This window comes from Cavia porcellus, unplaced genomic scaffold (assembly GCF_034190915.1).
Source record: "Cavia porcellus strain 051 isolate PalLab524CR breed Dunkin Hartley unplaced genomic scaffold, mCavPor4.1 scaffold_22, whole genome shotgun sequence".
NCBI classification, from domain to species: Eukaryota; Metazoa; Chordata; class Mammalia; order Rodentia; family Caviidae; genus Cavia; species Cavia porcellus.
This window is the reverse complement of record NW_026947505.1, coordinates 28,878,239-28,895,299: the sequence shown is the minus strand read 5'-3', so window position 1 is coordinate 28,895,299 and position 17,061 is coordinate 28,878,239. Positions and strand designations below refer to the sequence as shown.

The 17,061-nt window shown below is 36.4% G+C and overlaps 1 protein-coding gene and 1 long non-coding RNA gene across 4 annotated transcripts in view; one reads left to right on the top strand and one right to left on the bottom strand.

Annotated features, from left to right (window-relative positions):
* Sgk1 (serum/glucocorticoid regulated kinase 1) overlaps positions 1-17,061 on the top strand; it is a 115,280-nt gene that overhangs the window by 75,881 nt on the left and 22,338 nt on the right. Inside the window, exon 3 of the mRNA XM_003468448.5 lies at positions 6,782-6,857. Within this exon, the coding sequence (XP_003468496.1) occupies positions 6,782-6,857 (76 nt within the window). The remainder of the gene's footprint in view (positions 1-6,781; positions 6,858-17,061) is intronic.
* LOC134472084 (uncharacterized) overlaps positions 1-17,061 on the bottom strand; it is a 99,382-nt gene that overhangs the window by 65,683 nt on the left and 16,638 nt on the right. The gene's annotated exons all lie outside the window — the stretch shown is intronic.

Below are 17,061 nucleotides of genomic sequence, written 5' to 3'. Positions count from 1 at the left end.
ATGTATAAGGTGTTATTTATTAAATAAACTTTAGTAACTTTGTTAAACTTTAATTAATCCAATTACTATTGAAATTGTTAATTTTGATAATTATATACCCCTAAAACTTGTTAGCTGGAAACACATTCTAAAGAAATTACAGGTGGGTTATCATTATATCCAGGGTTTGCTTTAAAATATTCTAGCCCAAAATAAGGCCAGGTAAATGAAAATAAAATTGGCCAGATATTGCTAATTATTAAAGTTGGATGAGAGGTCTATAGGGGTTTATAATACTGTTTAGTTTTGTATATGCTTAAAATTTTCCATAATAAAATACTGAAATTTTGTATACTATTGTTTTGTTGTTCTTTTTATATTATAACTTTTTCACCTTCCTCAGTCACTTTCCTAAGATAGCAAGGCTACTGGGAAAATCCTCCTGAATCTTTATCCTGGAGAAGGGAGAAAGAACCAAAAGGCCCACTGTGGATTCCCCAGCTGTCAAGCCCTGCAAGTTACTCGTCACTTTGTTTTCCACCTTTCTGTTGAGGCACAGGTGTCTCATGAAGACTCAGCAGCAGGATCAACATCTGATAATGAATTTTCTCACTTGTGAAGAATATAAGGCTACAGAATTTTGTTCTAGAGCATTGCCTATTAACTCTTCCAATTCAATGGGTTTTTCATCAATTTCTGTGTATGACAGGATGCATGAGCTGTGCAGACCATTTGTTGTGGGTTCTTTTGGTTCTTGGGAATCGAGAAAAATGCCAAGTCATCCCTGCACCTTAACATCACAAAGAACAAGAAGGAGTTCTTAGTGACCCTGGCTTCCACATGTAGGATACTCTTTTTAAACAAATAGTGATAAAGATTCATTTATAAATAAATGAGATCTGAAGTGATGATATTTGTTTTACACAAATGCCACAAAGACACAAGTAGTTCCAGAGCTTAATGCAGGAAGGAAGCTCATACATGGCGATTTTCGGCATGTATGAATAAAAAATAGTTGTAAAATAATTCAGGACTTTTTGAAATTAAAAGATATAAACACGACAAAACCATCATGCATCCTTTACTCTTGTGGTGTGTTATAGATTTATAGGTGATTGAAAACGTTTCAGTTACCCGCATCTGGAAACATCCCTGGCTGTCTCCTTTGGGTGCTGATCCTCAAAAGCAGTACCTTGTTTCAGTGGCTATTTTCTGGCTTTGGCATGGAAGCTTCCCGGGAACTAGTTCACATGCCAGAGAGGATGTCTCCCCCGGCAGAGGGACCTCCATAATGAGGCATAAAGCCATTTCATGAGAAACCGTGGGAGGGAAGCAGGCAAGTTTAACTTCAAAATGCAAAGCTAAAATGAAACCTAATAGCTACTTTCATATTTGTGGTATAATGTTATTATAAAATATTTGTGGTATAATGTTATTATAAAAAAACTAATCTGTGTACTCAAAGGTGACTCAAAAGTTCAGACCAGGGACTGAATTTTAAAGGGCTCAGACTTCATTTCAGCCTGTAAGGAGCTTTAGTACAAGTACAGCAGTACCGAGTGGAATGGGAGGAAATCATACTACATTGTTGAATGTAAGGGATGTCTTATAGTGCTTCTCAAAATGTGGACAAAGAATAGTGCTGCCCCACACACTCTTTTTTTTAACATTGAAATAATCTCCACCTCCTTCTTCCATCATCATCGTCTATAGTGCTAAATACTGAGTTTAGGGCCTTGCATGTTCTAGGAAAATATTCTGCCAGTGAACTAAAACTCAACCTACAATTTAAATCATAATGACATTTTTTTTTACTGTACTTTTATTTCTAGAGACATGTTTCCTATAAATGAAAATCCATTCCTATATTTACGACACTTACATAATTATGCATCAAATATTGTATGTGTCTCTGTTGTATACCAACAGACGTAGAGTGGTATCTATCCCATATTTTCCTTTAATTATGAAGAGAGCACTAAGCGTGAGTTCTATCCTCTTACCAAATATTTGTGAACAACATAATGTAATGTTAACAAGACGTACAGTGTTTTGCAACAAATGCCCAATATCTAATTATTGTGCATAACTGGAACTTTATGCGAGTTCAGTGTCAGCTCCTTATTTCCTCCTCCCCACAGCCCAGGAAACCACCACTCTCAGTTTCTATTTGATGCATTCCTTGTAAGTGGAATTATATGCAGCATTTGTCCTTCTGTGACTGCCTTATTTTCTTTAGAATAATGGCTTCAGAGTTCATTCATGTAGTCATGTATAACAGGATTTTCCTCATTTGAAAGGCCAAGTAGTGTTCCCTTATACATAAACACTGCATCTTTATACATTCATTCATTAGTCGATGTTTATCTTAGGGCCTCATCTTGACTGTTGCTAATGATGTTGCACTGAATATGAGAGTAGAGACAACTCTTTGAGGCTCTGATTTTCATATAGTCTTTGATATTAACCCGTAAGGGAAGAATCTTGTATCAGACTGTAAATTCACTCCTTCTTTCATCAGTAATATCTTGATATGGTAGAAAATATCACTGGATGCAAACAATGCCCTAATGATGTTCTTGAGTACGTCAATTATTACTGCAATGGAAGTAATTCATTTATTAAGTTGTTAGTGAGACTACAGACTTCACAGTAATGAAGTGGTCACACTGAACAATACAGATAAGTAGAAAGTCCCCTTTCAATGCTGAAAGCTGTGTTTCACTGATTGAGAATACATTTTTGAAAGCTACATCTGACCCCCAAATATATCACTGTTATTCCTGGGAAAATATCATAAGAAATCTATCACTTGGACTCGCTCTAGGCAGAATATCCCAGAAGAATAAGTAATATATATATTGTGTATGTACATGTGCTGCTATTTAAGAATATAAAGATTCTATTATGATTATAAATTAAGAATTTGGGCAACCCATTGTGGACCCCTCCTGTTTCTCAGGAGGTATACTTACTTCCCATTCCCCCATTCCTATTCTCCATTCTTTTTTCCAATAAATTTTCCTTCTCTTAAAGAAAATAGATAACAAGTAATCATATATTTTCATGTATACACATTGTGCTGAGGGAAGCCATGCCGGGCCTAGGGGGTGGTAACAAACAGCCAGTTTTCCCTTCCCATGAGCCAGCGCAAGCCACACAGGGGCTCTTCCTGTTGGTTGGGGGAAGCCATGCTGGATCTGGGAAAAGTAATAAGAAGTCAAGTCACCCTTCCCGTGAACTGACCAGCATGTGGGCTGGGAGACAAGAACATACACACACACACCTGAAAGCAACTGGCTGATTCAGAAGACAGGCTGACTTGATAACAACTGAGGTAACAAAACAACTTAATGCTTGTATTGTTTGATTGACTTTATAGACCTAGGGCTGATAGTATGGGCATCTATTGGAAGGATAACAATGTAAACTACAGGAAATAAGGCGGATTTGCTTCTGTTTTGTTTTTGAAATCCAATATTGTTCTCACTGTTTGCTTTGTTCCATTTTATTGTTTTGTTTTATTCAGCATTCTGCTTTGACTGGTTTTGCTCTGTCTTGTTTTGTTTAATTTGATTATGTCTGATGGTGTGGGCAGCAATTGTGAGAATAGCAAGAGGCATTAAGGCAGCCATTGTTGATTTCTTATTACCCTCTTTTGAAATCCTGTACCACTTTCACTGTTTTGTTTTCATTGGCTTTACTCCATTTTTAAAAAAATTTCATTCCTTTAAAATATACTTTCAGGGGTGGGGATTTAGCTCAGCGGCATAAGCGCCTGCCTCGCAAGCAGGCAGTCGTGAGTTCGATCCCCAGTACAGATAAAAAAGAAAAAGACAAATAAATAAATAAATAAAACATACTTTCATTCTTTTGTTTTGATAGGTTTTATTCTGATTTGTTTTGTTTGATTTTATTATGTCTGATATGGACAGCTATTTTGAGGAAAGCAGGAGATATTATGTAGCTTTTGTTGATTTCCTTTTGTCTTGCTTTGGAGTCCTGTATCACTTTCATTGTTCTGTTATGATTGGCTTTATTCTGTTTCATTTGGTTTGGTTTTATTCTCCTTAAAAAAGTTTTCAAAAATAAATTTGCTTTTGCTCAAGACAAAAAAATTGTGCTGAACACTAGGGCAATACATTATGTAAATTTTCTAATTTAACTTTGAAACTACCTTTGCCACTGATTTCCTCACTTTGCAGGTAGATGTTCTTGTAAAAATCAAAACAATATATGAACTTTAACTTCACAGTTGACTTCTGCCTGAGTCTTGTGCATTGTTTAGATATGCTGTTTTGAGCATTTTCTTTTGAATGAAATTCTAGTAATATCTTGATATTTTAGTTCACCATAGGCTTTCATTTTTCCACTTCATTAGTTGGCCTGTATTAAATTTTAATAATAAATAGAAATTAAGAATAATTAGTGGATTTCTTTTTTTTTTTTTTTTTTCTGTCTTTTTCGTTTTTATCGGTACCAGGGATCAAACTCACAACTGCCTGCTTGCAAGGCAGGTGCTTATGCCACTGAGCTAAATCCCCAGCCCCAATTAGTGGATTTCTTTAATTCAGAAATTCTCTAGACACTGGGACTCTATACAACAATGTATGTCTTCTAGCTGAACCCCTTTCTAAGAAATATGCAGGTTGGCAATCCTGCTAGAGAACAAATACATTTGGATGAGAAAAGAAAACTCAACACAGACTATGACATTCTCAACTCTTGGAACTTTCCACATGGTCTTAGACTTACTGTGAAAGTGGGAGAGTTTTCCCCATCTGTTCCATGTGGAAAACAATTGTCACTGAGGATAAGATAGAGAGGAACAGAGGAACTTCAGAGACACCCTGCTCATATGTAATAAGAGTTGCCATCCTGGATTTAGGAAATCCTCTCAAGAAGAAAATGCTGCCTGTTGTTTTGATTGCTGTCCTTACCCAGAGAATGAGATTTCTAGCCAGACGAACATGGAGTGGTGTGTGAAGTGTCCAGATCATCAGGATGTCAACACTCAGAGAAACTGCTGGCTTCAAAAATCCGTGACTTTTCTGGCTTATGAAGATCCCTTGGGGAAGCCTCTGGTTGGATCAGCCTTGAGTTTTACTGTTATTCTGAGGCGCTTGTGAAACACAGAAATGACTACTGTCAAGGCCAATAATCAAGCTCTCAGCTACATCCTGCTCATCTGTCCTGTTTTCTCTGCTCCTTACTCTTCATTGGCCGTCCCAACACAGTTACCTGCATCCTCTACAGACTACATTTGGAGTTGTGTTCACTCTGGCTGTTTCCACTGTGCTGGCCAAAACCTTTACTGTGGTCCTAGCCTTTAAGTTCACTGCTCCAAGCAGAAGGATGAGGCAGTTGCTAGTGTCAGGAGCTTTTAGTTCCATCTCCCCATTTGCTCCCTAATTCAACTCACTTTTGGTGGAATCTTTATGGGAACAAATTCACTCTTTACTGACCCAGATGCATACAATGAACGTGACTGTATCATGATTGTGTGCAGGAAAGGCTCACTCACTTCTTCCTGCTGTATCCTGGAATACCTGGGTGACTGGCTCTGGTGAGCTTCACTGCTGCTTTCCTGGTCAGAAACCTCACTGATACACTCAATGAAGCCAGGTTCCTGACCTTCAGCATGCCGGGGTTCTGCATTGTGTGGCTCACCTTCATCCCTATGTAGCACAGCACAAGGGGAAGGTCATGCTGGCCATGAAGGTCTTCTATATCTTGACCTCCAGTGCAGGGCTGCTGAGCTGCATCTTTGTCCCAAAGTGCTACATCATTTCATGAAGGCCAGAGAGAAATTCTCTATCTGGATTCAGAGACAAAACTCATTCTGTAAGAAACAAGCCCTCTTACAGTTAAACACATGTGTTTCCTAAAATGCACAGGGAACATGTATGCAAAATTGGATCACTGTTGCAGTCAGATATCATTTTAAGTATGGTATTTATATCAATCAAAATTGACTTTAACTTCTTTGTTTATAGTGCTATGGTCAGTGCAACACATAGTTATCAACTTTTCATCTTGGATTTTCTACTACTTATTTTTTGTATCCTCTTAATAGGTTGGCATTCATTCTAATATTTATAACTGCAATTATACTATATACTTTTGTCTTATTTCCTCCTTTTCTTAATTTGTAAAGTGACAATGAATTCCTTTCTCTATATCGCCATGTTTTTTATTCCTTTAATGTATTTTATTGTCCTTTTTTCTTTGGAGGAGTAGCATGTCTTCAATATGATGATTATATGTTACAATAGTTTGTTAAAAATAATAATAAAGAAGTAAAAATTAAATAAATAAGAATTCGACTTAAAGAGCAACTGAATTAAAAGCAGGTCTTCATTAACAGATTTTCCCAAGTAGTATTTACTAAAAGTAATATTTCTGGTGTGTGGAGCCCCAAAACATTTTTTATGTAACCACTGTCTTTAAGTTTGTTTATCATCATGGTCTCTGCATACAGTTGTGCAGGTTGTGCATTGCCCATGGCACTGACAGAGGGAGACAGTAGAGAGTGAACTACAGCCCTATGGGCTTACCCCATCATCAGCCCTGAGAGTGAACCTGCATCAAATCTAGGGTGACCACCTTCCCAGTTTGTCTAGAATTAAGTGGGACCCTTAAGGGTGTAGACAGGACAATCCTAGGCAAACATTCCTAGTCAGGGCATGGTTATGCCACAGTGCTGACTACAGCCTTGGCATCCTGCTTCAGAACTTTGGGGTGAAGCCCTGCACTGGTGACATTGTATCAACATCAGTTCTTCTCTCCTTATGTTTCCTAGGTGAAGGAGCCATGCAACCATGCCAGCATCCTGACCAAGCCTGATCCAAGAACCTTCTGGACTAATGATGACTCAGGTATGGAGAGAAACGGCTCTCTAGCCCTGGGATGCCCAGCACACGTTCTGCATTACCTGCTTGTCTACTTGTGCCCAGCCCAATGCTTTACTGTCAATTTCATCATCATGCAAGTCTTTTAATCTAATCACCTTTTTCAGTGTCTGAAGTGTACAGACCATCAGGTACAGCTTTATGGTCGGTGAAGTATGTTCAAATACAGGTGGAATAGAGTAATGAGTTTATTTTCTGGAATGGAGGAGAATAAAATGGGAAATTAAAATGGGAGAATAAAATGGGAAACAGTGTCTTAAATTTCTCCTCAAGGATGAAGTAGGGATTTACAAATCTAACATGAATCACACTTCAGAAAACTTACGGGCAAGTGTAACTCATACTGAGAGATTCAGAGATAGCAAGCTGATTAAAATCAGAGGAATGCCATTTATGAGATCAGAGAATATTTTTCAGGTTATAAAATTAAAATTAGACAAAAGGTAGCTTATGTGGTTATAGGAAAGAGGGCAACCTTTTATTCATTTTCACAGTCCTGTGCATTTTGAGGCTAATTGCACAAAGCCAACACTAGAAATCAAAAGGGGGCATGAACCAAAAGGAGTTAAAATAATTAAGAGGGGTGATAATAGAGCTTTTCTTTTTTGCCTTTTCTAATTAAATAGAGTCTAATGAAGTGGAAAACTAGTGCTGAACCTTAATATTTATATTATGCCTTACATTTTTATAAAATGTGCTTACAAAATCTAATTTAGTATTTGCAGCAACCCTGTAAAACAGGAGGGGTAGTCTATTCTCAGTGTCCTTAGAAATAGGATAACAAATGCAAAAGAATGTCTGACATATCCAAAGCTCATTGCCAGAAACTTCCAGGACTGGGAACAAGGCAGAGAGCTGTGTGCCCCATTCCGCGTTCACTTCCTAGGTGGAGCAACTTCCCTGTGAGAAGCAGCCTGGGCAACATCTGTGCTTTAATCTTTTCTTCATAAAGGGGAGTCAGAGTCCAAGCCTATTAGTGAAAACAGGAGAGCCTGAGGAGATGAATAAAAGCTCTCTGATAGCTTTTTTATCTAATGACCAGGTTTATGGTCTAAATTTATTATCAATTTTATTTCTCAGATTTTATTTTGCTTTGTTTTATGTATGTCTTTTGAAAAAAGACAAAGAAACATTAAAGTGAGTTTGCCTATCGATGCCATCACTGCAATCCATTAGCTGTGCTACAACAACAAACAATACACTGGCTAATGCCACTATTAAGATCTACAGCACATGTGTTTTGAAGAAGCAAAGTGGAATGACGCATTCTTATTAAAGAGGAAATGCTTCCTGATGTTGATAAAGAGAATGAAATGAGAGGAAAACTAGCAAAGGAGAAATCCAAGAAATATCATGCCCATGCATTTTAGAGCTATAGAAATCAAGTTGCAAGAAAAACTAATACAGAGCACGTAGAAAAATAAGACTAGAAATACTTCTGGTCTACATACTTTTAAAACTTTTTAGATGATTTTTGGATCATCCATGTAGTTAGAGAGATGCAATGTACCTTCTGTAGCAGCTCATCAAATGAGAATCTTCTGGATTACTAACATATGCAAGGAGCCATGCCTAGAGGGAATTTATCTTTTTGTCTATTTGTTCAACCAATGACCAAGCCAGAGTATTAAAATCTCCACATATATTGATGAAATTGTGCTATGCTTCTTTGATTCAGTCAAAAGTTTTGTTTCATATGTTTTGATGCTTTGTTATTAGGCACATATATCTTTATGATTATTATGATTCCTTGATAAATGATCATTTTATTATTAGAAAATAGTCTTCTTTATCTCTGTTAAAACTCTTTGTTTAAAGTATGTGTTTTCTGGTATTAGTATAACTGGTTCAAACTTACGTCTTCTCTTCAGTGGTATATCTTTCCTATCCATTTATTTTCAAACTATCTGTATCTTAAAGTACTTTTCTTATAGGTAGGTTTTCTCTTTAAATCCATCTGAAAATCCCTAGTTTTTGCACACATAATGTTTAGGCCACTTATGCTTAATGCAATTGTTACTCTCTCCTTGGTTAGACAAGGTCTCACTTCATAGTCCAGGCTAGCTTAGAACTTTTTCCTTTCTAAATATTCCTTCTCTTTTTTGACTATTTTTCTTTTTGACTTCTAAGGTTACTTGAATGCTTTTTTAGATTTTAATATTAATTTATCTAATGACTATCTAGCTATATAATACTGCATTAGATTTCTAGTAAAGATTACAGTAAATAACTTTAAATTTTCACAAGTGATTGCCAAAAACTTGAAATAAAATTTGACCATTTATACCTAAACTTGAAATAAAATTTGACCATTTATACCTCCCCCACCTTAATCCTTCATATTATGCTTGTCATGTTTATTACTTCTACATGTGAAAAAACCCTATGTATAATGTATTCAAAGTTAAAAAAAAAAACACCTTTTTTTTTTGTTTTTTGTTTTTTTGAGACAGAGTTTCACTATGTAGTTCAGGCTGGCCTTGAACTTACTCTGTAGCCAGGCCGGCCTCCAACTCACAGCAATCCTCCTGCTTCAGTCTCTCAAGTGCTGGGATTACAGATGTGTGCCACCATGCCCAACAGAAAACCACCTTTTGTATGTATCATTTCTGACGGTCTTCATTTGTTCTTAAAGATACAAGCTGGGTAGGGTGGTGTATTCCTGTAACTCCAGCACTCAGGAGACTAAAGCAGAAGGATCACCATGAGTTTGAGGCTAGACTGAGCTACATAGCAAGTTCAATGCTAGCCTGAACTACATAGACCCTGTCTCAAAAAGAAAAAGGAATTACAAATTTCTCTCTGGTATCATTTCTCTTTAATCTAAAAAGTTTTCTTTAGCATTTCTTATAAAGCAAGTTTCTGGCAATGGAATATTTTATAGTTCCTTTATCATCAGGATGAAAACATCTTCATTTCATTCTTAAAATATGTTTGGATGATCTTTTTTAATTTTCTATTACTTTAAGGATGTTAGTCCATGTTCCCTGGTCTTTAGAGTTTCTGATGAAAAGTCATCTTAGGTTTAGAAAACTAAATCTTCTTCTATTTTACCGGTAGTTTTCTTAAATTTGGCACCTGAAGGAGGCAGCTTTAATGCTGTGGTTTTTACACTGAAATACGCCCTTTCTTCTGCATGTCAGCACACTAACTCTGACTTCTAACTGCCCTTCTAACTGAGTCTAGACGACAGCCACAGCAACTCCACACTACCCTGTACTACATGCAAATTATGAGCTCATTAAGAAATTCTTTATGAGGTCAGTGTTCTAATCATGGCCAACAAAGTGCATTTTATTACTGTAACTTCTCCAAATTCCTGAAATAATTTTGATACAATGATTCTGTCATTTCCCGTGGAAAATATTTCAAGTGATTAGAATATTTCCATTAAAAGCCAGTCATCATTGGAGTATTTTATTTATTTAATCTATAGTAGAGCCGCTTTATACTCAGTTTTGTGATTTGATTTGATTTTACTTTATTTTTTCAGGCAGGGTCTTGCCAACTAGCCCAGCCTGGCCTTTGGCTCACTATGTAGTCCAGGCTGGCCTTAAATTTGGGGTGATGCTCTTGCCTCAGTTTCCCGAGTGCTGGGGTTACAGGCATATATCTCCACACTCAGTTTAGACACAGTTTTAAAAAAAACTAGTCTACACTATGTGATAGAAACAGAGCTAACAAAAAATATTATTCTTTTAGAACAAAAGAATTATGAAGATTAGCTGGTAGGATTGCTTAACTTATCTTGCTCAATACCTTTTTATGTGAGCACTAGAGGACACCTCTGGGATGCTCAGTTGCCATGTGCAGGTATTGGTTGGTACATAATTAGGAAAAAGGTCATTTTTAAAGTAGTTTTCTTTTCACAGTTATAATCTAAAAGTGTCATATATTCATCACAAGCAAAAAAAAAAAAAAAAGGAAAGAAAGAAAAGAAAATGAGAAAGAGAAAGAGAATGAAAGAGCAAGATACAAAGAAAGGGGAAATCCAGAAAGGAAGAAAAACTAATGGCTCATAATCTCACCACCCACACGTGTTCACTGGCTGCAGTCTCTCATGCAGTCCCAGCATTTGTTCAGGTAATAAGCAAACAGGCTGCACAAGTTTAGGTTCTTTCCTGTCAGTTTTGTTTCTTAGGCTTTGAAACCCGAGTGGTTTGTTTTGGTACACCTTTATTTTTCATTTGTCTCACCTACAGTGGCTGGTAGTAATCTTTAAATTAGCATTTCAAGATAGGATGAGTTTTTTCTCACACTTTCCAAATGTGTCTTCAAAATGTGCTTTGTCCAGTACTGTCCCTGGGAGTAAACATGATGTACTTTGCTTGGAGAAAGTAAGGCAATGCAAGGGTTAAACAATAAGATTTCTTTAAAGGGCCACCATTTTAGCTGGACACTTGTTTCTCTAGGCAGGAAACCATAGCTCCTTGATGTTCCTCCTAGACTTTTCCTTTTTATAGGACAATTTATAGGACAAAAAGTTTCCTTTTTATAGGCCACTTCTAAAACTGCATTTCTTTCAAGCAAAATCTTAACAGCCAAAATCACAGTTGCACCCCTGGAAGACTGAGGCAGGAGGTTTGTAAATTTAAAGCAATCCTGGGCAATTTTACAAGATCTTTCCTTAAAATACCAAATACAAAGCAAGGACTGGGGATGTAGCTCCATAGAAAGCACTTGCCTAACATGAATGAAACCCTCAATAATCCTCCATTTCTTTTTTTTTTTTTTTTTTTTTTTTTTTTTTTTGTCTTTTTCATTTTTACCGGTACCAGGGATTGAACTCATGACCGCCTGCTTGCAAGGCAGGTGCTTATGCCACTGAGCTAAATCCCCAGCCCCCAATAATCCTCCATTTCTAAAATAAAAAATAAAAAATTTTGCAATTTTTATCCAGAGAGAAATTTTAACTCCCTTGTATTTCCAGAATTATGCCTTTTTCTTCATAATTTCTAATAATTTGTCATATTTAAAACTTTGGCCTAAATTTCTGGGAACTTAGAAATCACTGTAAAAGTAGCTCATTTATATTTGCTTGAGAGAAGTAATAATTTGTGTATCAAATGTACAAATGAAATGATTCATTTCTACAGAAATGTTTCAGTATTTCATAGAATATATGAAATTAGAACATTAAAGTCATATAAGTAGAAAAAGGACTTCATTAACATAAATTTTTCAAAATGAAGGAAATGACTTCTAGATTGTGTTTCTTAAAAACCAAACATTCTCATATTTATATCAAGAAAACAGTTGCTTGGGCCTCCAGAGTATTGTATTATCAAAAAAGGGGACTGTGATAAACAGTAATGATGATTTGCTTACATAGGATATTACCATCTGATACATTTTGGCCATTGTATGCATAGCAGTTGTGTCTCTTTATATTACAAGTAAATCATATAATAAAAATTGTATAGGTGCATAAAAATCCTTTAACTAGACTCCCCTCATTTCCTAATAAGCACAAAAACGGTGGCTATTTCAGTAATAAAATCATCCTATACCCAGTGAAGAATTCCAGGCACTCAGTGCCAACAAAGGAAGAAACACATCAGAAAGGACAACAGCACATTCATAAGAACCTGAAATTATCCTCTGACCTAAATCTTGAATTTCTCCACTGAATTAGACAGGAAAGCTCTGTGCAAAGATTGATTTTCAGAGAGACTATGATTTCAAGCTTCTTGTGAATGCTTAGCTGCCATTCAGACTTTTTTTTTAATGTGTTAAAACTTGATCAATAATGGCTTCAACCTCTAAAAATAATCACTGACATTCTTATTAGCCCAACGAGAGTCATCCTAGCTTTTTACACAATAAAATGAAAGGCTCCCATCAGATACAGGTTGTCTCACGCCAAATACAAATAAAAACATAGTGTTATGCAGCATGGTGAGAAAAAATGTACCACACCTCAAGTTAGAATCCTCAACTCCTTAGCTATCTCCCACTAATCCCTAAAATAATTTCTGAGGCATTCATCATGGCACATGCACAGATATGTTAGAAAAATGAATACAATTAGCTCTCCCCAAAATTGAGGTAGAAGAAAATTCATTTTGATGGTCTTATTGAAGACTTAGTCCTCCATTAGGAGGACAGAGATACATCGCATGTGCTGTTGTCTCACATCGTCTAATTGTCCGACTGAGTCTTTTGGGAAATGAACTTCGTACCCATGGCCGCCATCTTAGAATTGGTAGTCAGAGTCCTTCTCAGTTCCTGGCATTCTGTGTTTTTCAGTCAACTCAACCTCCATGGGAATGAGTTGACCAGTGGGCCATGCACAGAACAGCAAGAAGGTGCCAACTGAGGCACAGTCTGTTGTGGTCGTGGTAGTGAAGTTGTTAGACCTTCTAGGTTTGTTGCAGATCTCCATGTTGGTGCCTGGGTGACTTTTAGCAAATTACTTAGCCCTTCTGTGCTTCCATTTCTTTCACAAAGATTGGAATAATAATGATTGTGGAATTTTGTGAGGTTTAAAAGAGATAATGCTATAAAGTTACTTTGAACTGTGTAACATATAATTAGTGACCAATTTAGTGTAAGCTCTTATTTGGAGAAAGAATTATGTCATTTACATAAGATGGTATTTAGACAGGGTTATTATGAGTGAAAGCATAATACATTTCATTTTATCATTATTGTTCCTATTTTATACCCTACTGGGCCTAGCTTTTGTTTTTTCTTCCTGAACTTTGAAGCTCTTTACTTACCTGACTGCATTATTTGGGGTTCCAGACACAAGACTGATAAGATTTCTGGAAACAGACACAAGCTGGCCCTAAAGTCTTCAAGTGGGACATAACATTAGATACTGCCTCGACATTTGGATAACATATTTCATTGTTTTACTTTTCTTTTCTTTTTTCCTTTCTTTTTTTTTCTTTTTGCTTTTTCTTCTCTCTAATTTCTTTTAACCTTTAAGATTTTAAAAGTATAATCAATCAGGTGAGTGTAGTAGGGGATATTTTCCAATACTTCATGTGTAAACTCAAATTTTAGATTCTACTTTGGGGTAAAACAATCCCTTCCCAGTTTATAAGGCTCTTCCTGAACTGGAACAATTCTCTCTCCATGTTTTGTCCCTGTGGGCCTCCTTTCCATGTTGGCTGCCACAGCCAGACATAAAGAATCATGAAAATATTTTCTTTCTTGCATCTGTAGTGGATTCTTACATGAAAAATTATGGAATTCTTATACCACATTCTATAGGCAAAAAACAGTTTTGTACCCCTTTAACTATTTACAGTGGTTTAGTGGGATACAAATTGCAGGATGGGTGATTTGTTCCAGTGAAATGTCATTTCTAAACACTTCTTTTGAAAGGCACTTAGAGTCATGTTCCTCTAGCATTTGAGGTAGGTTTGGCAGTGAAAAACACATCAGATCGGATCTGCACAGTTGTCCTGCTGCCAAATATGTGCATGTGTCACTATAAACTCAGTTTAGCTCAATACAGAGAAGCCCCCCCACCTCCATTGTGTAAATTAAGGGCTTAGCCTTCTGAAGCTTTACAAATAGAACAAAATCTGTTGTCGCTTTTGTGAAATTCACAAATTTCTCTTTCTTTGTTATGATCAAAATTACGTATTATTTCTGCAGCTGTACTAAAGCATTTCAGAATGGGTAATTTTCTGACTTTAGAATTCTCAAGATATTTTCACATGGTATAAATGCAATTTCTCTTCCACTTATAATGGGATTACACCATGATAATCTAACACTTGGGGCTTGAGGCAGGAGGATCATGGGTTTGAGTTCAGCCTGGACTACACAGAGAGTTCAAGGTCAATCTGAGGAACATAGTGAGACCTCTCAAAAAACCAAAAGTACAACTTAAAAATAAAATCCTACTGTAAATTTAAAATATCCTAAATTGAAAATGCATTTAGGGCTAGGGATTTAGCTCAGTGGCCTAAGCGTCTGTCTGGCAGGCACAAGGTTGTGAGTTCAATCCACGGTACCAAAAAAAAAAAAAAAAAGAAAGAAAGAAAGAAAATGCATTTAATAAACTTAACCTACTTCACATTAATGCTCAGGTCTACTCTACCTTAAACATGGTCAGAACATTTCTGCTGGTTCAGAGCTGGGCATCGTAAGAGATGTACTGCATATTGCTAGGCTATGAAAAGAAAAAAACTTTTAAGAGTACAGTTACTATTGAATGTATATCATCAAGTTGAAAAATCCTAAGTTGAGCTATTATAAATTAGCAATTGTATATTTCCCCCTACCTATTTCACTCAAATCCTTCATGCCCGGTGTCTTTGATTTTCATAGTTTTACAAGAGAATTCAGTTTAGTTTCATAGTAGCAGCAAATTTTGCTCATTAAAAAGTGATTTAGGGGAATGAAATGTCCAACCTATGTCCATGAGTTTGTGTTCTCTGAAACCAAAGAATGAATTTTAGGAACAATGGAGGTAAAGAGTAGAGTATATTTATGGAGAGAAAGCTTCTGTCTGAGAGAGACAGAAGGGGTCCCGAGGAGGTTGCCAAGGACTCTTTCTTTTCTAACGACTTTTATTGAGTAAAACTATGGGGTCAAGGTTGGGAAAGACTGGGAGCTCACAAGGCAGATGGGCATAAGGTGAGACATAACTATAGTGTTCCAGTCAGATCAATAGTTCAGGTAACATTGATTACATTAGGCACAAATGGAGAAGCAAGTCACATAGGAAGCAGGCATTTTTATAGAGCTGTGACTCTTTTCTAAGCTAATGGAAACTATTTAGGGTATCAATTCTCAGGATATGAGTGCATTTGTATGGTCTTTTGTCTTGAGGCCTGGCCCATAGTAGGAGGTGTCAGATTCCCTTGGCAGTTGCCAGGTGTCTGCACTGGCTCCACTGAGACCTAGCCCTATCTCACTGCCTATAGTATTTGTAACTAGCTCAGCTACCTGCAACAAAAACAGTAAGAATAATTGATTGACTGCAACTTTGTAATTTTAGAAAAGCCATGTTTTAGGGGTTGGGGATTTAGCTGAGCGGCATAAGTGCCTGCCTTGCAAGCAGTCAGTCGTGAGTTCGATCCCTGGTACTGATAAAAAGGAAAAAGACAAAAAAAAAAAAAAAAAAAAGAAAAGAAAAGCCATGTTTCTCATATTTTGATGACTCTTTTCTATTGCATTAATTTATATCAAACTAATATGTCAAAGAATCAAAAATGTAGTATTAATTTCAACTGAAGTTAAAATGTTTTAATGAAGTTCATTAGTTTGAATATGCTGAAATACTCAGCCTTTAACAATGTTTTATTTTACCCAAGAAGTGTACCCCACATACATGATAAAAAATACTGTTAAAATTTTCAAGGAAACAAACCAAAAAAAAAAACCTTTCAAGATATTAAGTTTGAGTTTATTTGAACAAAGAATGATTCTCAAATTTGGCAGCCTTCAAAACCTGCAGTGGTTCAGGAATCTTTGCTTGGTTAATAGGTGGACAGGGAGTATTTACAGACAAAAAATGGTGTTGAGGTACAGGAAATAAGTGGACTGGCTGCCTCTCTAAGTTTATCTTATTTAGACATGGTCTGATCAATTGGCAGCCTGTGATTGGTGGAAGCAAGGCTGCTGTGATTGTTTGAGATCCAGGTAGTTACAAAAAAATATATATAAGGTATTGTATTCCTAAATCAGGCTTTAGTTTGCATACTAAGTTAGGTGCAGTCTCTCAGGGATGGATTCAAGATATGAAGCCTGGCTCTGACTAAATTTAATTTAACAATACAAAAAAAAAAAAACAAATTTTACCATAAGCAAAATAGAGAAAAGGGTTTCAGAATTTTGTTTTTAATAAAGGAGTGTTTTGTCTGGTTAGATAAAATATAGATTTGAGCATTTGAAGAAAACCTGTTTTTCATTTGGAAAATTGAATATAGTGAAGAAAATAAGCCAATAGATAATAATGAAAATAGATCATCTCAGTAACCAACATCTCACAGAGAAGGTCAAATGAGGAATAGAGCATGAGAGGCTGAGGACGGGATAGGACATTGGGGTAGAGGTGCCACAGGAGCCAGGTGGGCTTACAAACAAGCAATGCTCAGAGAAGAGACTGGCATTAGACTTTAGGGGAGAGCTTCCAACGAACTCCTTTCCCACTCTGCACCTCCTCTTTTACGAAGCTGTGAATTGACAATAGACAGAAAATACAAAG